We start from the raw sequence: 7353 nt of genomic DNA, 5'->3' as shown, positions 1-7353 counted from the left end.
ACATATGACCAAGACGACAATGCCATAATTTCAAAAGACTTGTTTTCTCATTTGAACAAGACTCAGTCTAGCTTGATAATCCATGCTCTGAAGGTCCATCAAAGAGGTAGACTCCATCAGCTTCATGCCCACTTCCAATCATCTTCCCCGTGCTCAAGTCCTGAAAAACACAATGGGTAGGAAAAAAGGTCACTAAGCAATTATGGGATTTTGTAAGAGAACTAACAGACAACAAACTTTTATGTAATTGGGGCACATGAAGAACTGATCCAAGAGAAAGTTTATGAGTGAGTTTGACTTCACCCTAACCCGAAATAGGGGTCTGAGATCCATCAGCAACAGTAATCTTTTCCTTTCCTCGGGTTAACTTATATGAGGTAAAATGTGAAGGCATATCAGTCATATGGGCACTGGCCCCGGAGTCTATAATTCAAGGACTAAAAGATGTGGAACAAACAAGTGTAGTATCTTTCTTGGCATATGAACTAGATGGATTACTAAGTCCTGAACTGGATGAGGAGGATGTACCACCCTTTTCCAGCTGCAGCAGTATATTCTTAAGTTTGTCCATTACATCAGAGGAGTCATGAACATTAAAAGGTTGAGCATCATTACCAACTGTAGCCAAGTGAGCATTTCTCTTCCTCCCGGTTTTGCACTTTTATGGTTTTAAGTGAGGATTGAGCTTCCAACACTTTTCCTTAGTATGTCTTGGCTTCTTGCAATAATCACAAACCACATCCTCAGCTTTCTCAATAACATGGTGCTTACTAGTATTTTGCTTTGATCGATATGACATAAAGGCAAAGTGATCAATTATAGGAGGTTGCATCATGGCTGTCCTTCTACTCTCTTCCCCTTGTACAAGGGAGTACGTGGAAGCAAGAGTGACAATGCCGACACTAAGAATATGTTGCCTAGTAAAATCAAACTCTGGATTCAAGCCAACCAAGAAATCAAAGACTCTATTCTCCTCTATATACTTTCGATATTGCTCACCATCTTTAGGGTCCTTCAATACAAGAGTCTTCAGGTGATCCATTTCTTCCCAGATAGACTGTAGAGAAGAGAAATACATAGCCACAGATCTCTCCCCCTGACGCATACTGCAAGCTTCCCTTCGAAATTGGTATACTCTAGCTACAGTATTGTTAACTTGGGAATAAGTGGCAATAACTCTATCCCAAATATCTTTGGCCGTTGAAAGAAACATGTAGCTTCAAGCAATATGAGGTTGCATTGAGCAAATCAACCAAGACATTACAAGGGAGTTATCCTGTTCCCACTTTGCATATTTTGGATCTTCTAGATTTGGCTTCACCTCCTTTCTTATGATGAATCCCAATTTACCTCTCCCAGTGATGGTAAGCTTAGTAGTTTGGGACCACTCTAAAAAGTTGGTTCTATCAAGTTTTACAGTAGTTATCATACCACTGGAAATGTCTGCACTTCCCGGGAACACACTAGAAACCATCTGTACATCCTTAATGATTCCATAATCTATCAAAACACTTTCGTGTCAACCGAAAGGGGCCCCAAATACTTAACCACAGCTAAGGACCCAAGAAACAAGGCCACCACACGGTTAAGAAGCAAAAAAAGAACAAAAAAACTAAGTTGGCGCCAAAATAGAGGGAGAAGAAAATCTCCCAAAAATTGTCTAGGGCTTAGAAAAATACGGGACCACTCCCCATTGCTCCCATGGTAAAAAACGACCTGAATGGTCTAGGTTTTGCAGTAGAAAAACTGATTAAACAAAGTATATAAGGCTCGACATCAGATCTGGATTTTTTGCAATTTTCTGCTTGAAAAATCTATTAAAAATCATAAAAGCTTCGAACAAGACAAGAGCCATACCAAAAATCTTCTAGAATCAGGGCGAATCAAACCATATATGATTCATGTATTGTTGCTGACACTTGTATGGACTGCTGACGTCATCCGACGGCGGTCTGACGTCAGTAGTTCATCTCGTGCAAGAGAGTCAGCAAGAAAGGTATTCCCAAGTGCCTTAACCTTGCTCTGATACCAAGTTGTCAACTAGTATTGTAAATCTAGGGTTTGTATGAGAAAGAAAGAGAGAAAGAAGAAGAAGAGAGGAATGTGTCGAGTGGTGTGTTCTTGTTACTGTTCACACCCTCAAAAGGCACTATATATTTTGAAATAAGAAATTACAAAGAGGTCCCTACTTGAGCGCCCAAATACAAAAAGAGTACAAAGGGAAGAGGTAAAGACTAAAAACACCCTTGCCTAAACTTTCTCAACATTGTTCAACAAGAACATCAGCTAGTCAAGTATATTGGGTCAACCCTAATAACCAAATCCATTAATGTTTACCTAAGTCCAATATCTTTCTTTTTTTTTATCAGTAAATGAAAAATTTTATTAAAGAAGTGAAATTTAAGTACAAGAAAGAGGGAGATAAAATGACTTGGCTCCCCACCATTAGAATACAATAAAAGACTTAGAAATTAGCCCAAAATAAAGAACCCCTATTCGCCCCTTGTTTGGCTAGACCATCAGCAAGTGAGTTGGCATTTCTTTTCACCCAGTTGTACTTCACCTCAATACCCCTAGTAAGCCATTTGAATTTCTCCCTTTCATTGCTAAACCTGCACAAGCTGCTATTATCTTCCTTTAGCCATCTAATCACCATCAAGGATGAAACTCCTAATGTTCAGGTCCCTAGATTTTTGGATACCTTCCAAAGCCACAAAGATCTCAGCTCTAAGTGAGTCTCCTTCTCCATTAGGGCCTGAAAACAAAGCTAAAATAATCCCCTCCTCATTCCTGAACACACCCCCAATTCCAGAAGGCCCTAGATTCCCGACACTACAGCCGTCAAAATTCAGTTTTATGAATCCAGAAGGTGGGACATCCAAGAGGGGCAAGAAGATCTATCCCTTGAAAAAAGAAACAGAGCAGACCTTTCATCACAATGAAATTTGAACAGATTTTTAGTTGTTTCTGAGTCCAAATATGTGTCTATGTCATAGTTATAGTTTTTTTTTTTTGATAAATAATGTCATAGTTGTTAATCAATGAAAATTGGATACATTGTTTTAAGGGTCAAATTTTGATGGTTATTCAACTTGGCAGGAACCACATTCAAGTGAGAAGAGTCAGCTACATCCAATTTCAAGCTCCCTTGGTTCCCAAATTCAATCCCACTGCTTTGTGTGCTTGAGCAAAGGTAACTTCCAAAAAGTTCGCTCAAAAACAAAACTAATGAACATTTTGATTGAAAGAATCAAACCCCATGAAGTGCAATTCATTTGTGATAGCTTAATCGAAGAGAGCCACAGGCCATCCTTGATAACATACACAACTCTCTTAATTGCCTGGACCATGCAGAAGCACTTCAAGTCAATCCCTTCACTCATCTCTAAAGTGGAAGAGAGTGGGATGAAACCCAATTCAATTTTTTTTAATGCTATTAACAATGGTTTCTCAGAATCTGGAAATTTTGAGGAAGCCATGAAAACCTTTTGGAAGATGAAAGGGAGCAAATCTAAACCTACAACAAGCACTTTCAACACCTTGATCAAAGGATATGGAATTGCAGGTAGGCCTGAAGAGTCGTTGAAACTATTAGACTATTGTCCCAGGAGGAAAATGTAAAACCCAACCACAGAGCATATAATATCCTTGTTAGAGATAGGTGTAACGATAACAACTTTAAAGAAGCATGGAATATGGTGTATAAGATGGTGGCATCTGGTTTGCAACCTGATGTTGTCACATATAACACTTGCAAGAGCTTATGCTCAGAACGGGGACACTAAGATGGCTGAAAGGATGATATTGGAGATGTAGAATAACAAGGTGCAGCCCAATGAACGAACTTGTGGTATCATTATAAATGGGTATTGTAAAGAGGGTTATATGAAGGATTCTTTGAGATTTGTTTACAGGATGAAGGATCTTGGAATACATCCAAATCTTGTTGTTTTCTACTCACTGATCAAAGGTTTCCTAGATACCAGAGACGCAGATGGCATGGATGAGGTGTGTTTTGATATGCTATTATTTGTCATTTTTTTAATTGATTGTGATATTTGCATTTAGTTCTACATTGTTCCTTGATATGCATTATTTATTACTTCCAGATTCAGAAGGTTCTTATTAGAATAACGCACCAATGACTCATTGATGTCATTATGGTTTTCTGTTTGATTCATTGACATGGTTGTTAGTTCAAAAGCTTAACTATTTTAAGTTGTAAAGGTTCCCAACTCCCTAGGTTTTGACATACCGTGACATTCAATGCTTTACATTTAGATGTTTAAAAAATAGATCTTTTATTACAATGGAATTTGCAGTGCTCTGGTTGGTTGGACCATTAAATTTTATTAATAAATAAAAAAAAAACCGTTTATGACCTTGGTGAGGGGGACTAGGCCTTAGCTTATAACCCCCATACATCAAAGTACCAAAGTATTTCTTTCAGTACTCCCCCCCCCAAAGAAGAAAAGGAAAAAAAGAACCATTATAACCATGGATCTGAGTGCTTTTCTCAATGTGTTGCAGATACCAGGAGTAGTTATGAATGACCAACACGGACCCGCTGGTACCATCAGAAGAAGCTGGATGGTGTTGAGAGACACAGAAGTCTCATCAGAAAGCCTCTGGACTGCTACCAAATCCATGTATCCTATGCATACATGTAAATTTGGGGCAAAAACACCTATGAGATGCAAGAAACAGCCACTTATTCAGCTTGGGATAAGTCTACAGAATGTATATTCATATAGAGTAGTCTTCCTGAACTAAGAGGTGGCAACGGATGGCCTGTGTTCATTGATTTGTTTATAGATATGACAGTGCTGTGGTATTTCATTGATTTTCTATTGGAGTGACAACTTTTGTTGCAGCAGCTGCATCTACTCCTAAGAAACTGCAAAGGAAAAGGATCATTTTCTACTCACCAGTAGTAGATATAAGGAAGGGCATGGAATCTTCTCATCAATCTTGCAGAATCCCACAAAACTTGGTTTTGAAGGCAGTGCAAGCCAACTTGTAGTCTACTATGTATTCTTCCATGATGCATGTACACAAATGTTGATATTATATGGGCAGATAAAGAAAATATCAAATTCTGTGTGTAACAGATGAAAATGCTATACTGTTAAAGGAAAATATTTATCCCATCTTCAACTATCTTTCAAATATCATCTGATGTTGTGGGAAATGGTTGCCCACATGTTTTTCATATGCTGATTTCGAAAGAGAAGCAGATGTTAGCCTTGACACCTAGTTACCTCAGACTTCTTACATGACTATTATCTGAGTGAATTTACATGGGCTTTTGAAACTTTTCAATCTCACCAGAACTTTGGTTGAACTGGGCAGAGTTGTGGTGGGTAAAATTATCCCAAAAAAAGCAATCCAAAACTACACATATTACCCAAGGAAATTAGTAACCCATACACCCACAAGAGAACACTGAATGAAGTTAAGAATTGAAAAGTTTACACCGAAAGGTGGACCATCTTCTTTATAGTAATGCCATGAGAGGTTGCATGCTTGCCCGTAATTCGAGCATTCTTCGTGCCTGCACCCATTAGACCCAAGGGTATTATGGCCACCTCCACAACCAGAAAACTTTGTCTTACAAAAATGATAAAATTTAGGAATGCAGACATTCTACAACAAACACATACCTGTGCTGCTTCCGAATCCGTTTCACTTTGGAGTCTCTTTTGTGCACCCACAACATTCACCTATCAACAATATCCAATCAGAAACAGGTGGGCAAAAAATAATTTAGAAGTAATTATAGAAGAAATTGGTTAGAGTGGATCATTCTGGGGTTCAATGTATAAGAGGCCGTGGCTGATTACTGCTCCAATTCGAACGCTTGTGTTGGATTGAAGTCTTTGTATGTATGAGTATTCGGCTGATAAGAGTTCTTATTAGCCTATACTTAAGTTGTCCTGTACTGGACCTTTGTTAATGGGCCTAATCCTGTTTAATGTTTTAAGTTGTCTGGGTGTCCCATCACTATCAGGGGCATTCTAGTAACTTCCTGTATCATTGTACTACATCATAATATAAATAATAGTACTGTCGACTGAGCTGGACAGTTCGACATTCCAGCATCTCTTCTTCTTCTTCTTCTCTTTTCTGCTACTTCGGCTACAGTAATTTAGCTTTCACGGTATCAGAGCATTAGCTTCTTCCTGGTTTTAGCCGGCACACACTCTCTTCTCTTGCTGTCTTTTCATCTTCTCTCTTCCTTTTCTGGGTTGCTGCAGTGAAGACCTAGGGGTGTAAGAGAGTAAAGCAAGTTCGAACCTAGGGTTTCTCTTGGTTGTAGGACTCAAGGGAAGTAAGACCCAGAAGTAGATGTCCTACTAGGTTATTTCCAGCAAACAATAGCTATTTGGCTACTAAGAGAGGTCTGTGTAGGACAGACCTAGTTGAGGACTGATTTCAGCAGTCCTAGCACTAGCCGAAAGGGGCTTAGCTACTTCTACAGTTGTAGCTTCAGTGCTCCAGCAAGACTCGCACAGACTTAGCTTCTTCTACAGAGCCCACTGTTCACTTGCTACTGTTGCAGCCTCGAACTGTTCACTCGCTACTGTACCCGAACTATTGCACCTTTTGGTTCAGCCCAAGTGAAGTCTATCTAGTGTTCTACCAGCACTGTGAACACTTCTACCAGCATAGCAATGTGGCAAACAGCTCCAAGTTCAGGGTGGTTATCAGTCCGAAACCCCTCACCACTGCTGTGAGATTACCTAGGGAGCTGCCAGCTCCAGATTGTTCAGCACTGTGAACCCTAGTTGAGGACTGATGTCAGCAGTCCTAGTATTGGCCGCAAGGAAGGGCACTCTCTTTACAGTTGCAGTACTCGAAGTTCAAGTGGAGTCTGCATAGCACAATAGTTGAGAACCCTTAGCTTCAGGTCGGTTACCAGCCCAGAACTCCTTGCTTGCTGTTGTAACTGAACTGTTTTAGAACTGTGACAGTCTCGGCAAGTCTGAAACTGTGTCGAGTGCTGTCAGAACCTGCTGTGATCATTTCAGCTAATCAGATCTGCTCCAGAACTGGTTCAGAACCTTCAGAACTGCTTCGGCTAGTCTTAATCAGTGTCACCTACACAGTGGATGCAGTCAAAATGTCTTCAATACCCAGAGATGTTTCTTCTAGAGATAACAGGCCTGCGGCAAGTGGGAATTTTGTCACCAGCAACAATGATGACAACTCACAAAATACACCAACAGTGTCTTCTTCTCCTATGGGACAGGTTTCTGATTCCTCTGGAACTGGTACTTTGGGCTTCACTGCTAGTGAGGTTGAGGTCCTTAGCAGGGCATTAGCCCGTCTAAGAAATAATTCTTTTGCTTC

The 7353-nt window shown here is 39.9% G+C and overlaps 1 protein-coding gene and 1 pseudogene across 2 annotated transcripts; one reads left to right on the top strand and one right to left on the bottom strand.

Annotated features, from left to right (window-relative positions):
• Nucleotides 1-430: 430 nt before the first annotated feature.
• LOC148789618 (uncharacterized) lies at nt 431-1213 on the bottom strand. The gene is made up of 2 exons (XM_088893068.1): nt 737-1213; nt 431-541 (listed from the first exon to the last, which is right to left on the bottom strand). The coding sequence occupies exons 1-2, from the start codon at nt 1211-1213 to the stop codon at nt 431-433; spliced, it is 588 nt and encodes a 195-aa protein (XP_088749194.1).
• Nucleotides 1214-1361: 148 nt separating this feature from the next.
• Nucleotides 1362-5464, top strand: LOC148789617 (uncharacterized; annotated as a pseudogene). The gene is made up of 3 exons (XR_016079451.1): nt 1362-1476; nt 3068-4008; nt 4531-5464. The product of XR_016079451.1 is annotated as an uncharacterized LOC148789617 (transcript).
• The last annotated feature ends 1889 nt before the right edge of the window (nt 5465-7353 follow it).

The sequence above is a fragment of the Nelumbo nucifera genome, chromosome 8, assembly GCF_055504915.1.
Source record: "Nelumbo nucifera cultivar China Antique chromosome 8, China Antique-T2T, whole genome shotgun sequence".
NCBI classification, from domain to species: Eukaryota; Viridiplantae; Streptophyta; class Magnoliopsida; order Proteales; family Nelumbonaceae; genus Nelumbo; species Nelumbo nucifera.
The sequence above is the reverse complement of the archived record's forward strand: the minus strand, read 5'-3'. Positions and strand labels throughout refer to the sequence as shown.

Bases quoted from the DNA above. Each gene is read 5' to 3' on its own strand.
- LOC148789618 (XM_088893068.1), bottom strand. From the start codon at position 1,213: ATGTTTCTTTCAACGGCCAAAGATATTTGGGATAGAGTTATTGCCACT. The intron at 542-736 runs GTTTGTGATTAT...ATACTGCTGCAG, and splicing joins TTGAGAAAGCTGAGGATGTG to CTGGAAAAGGGTGGTACATC.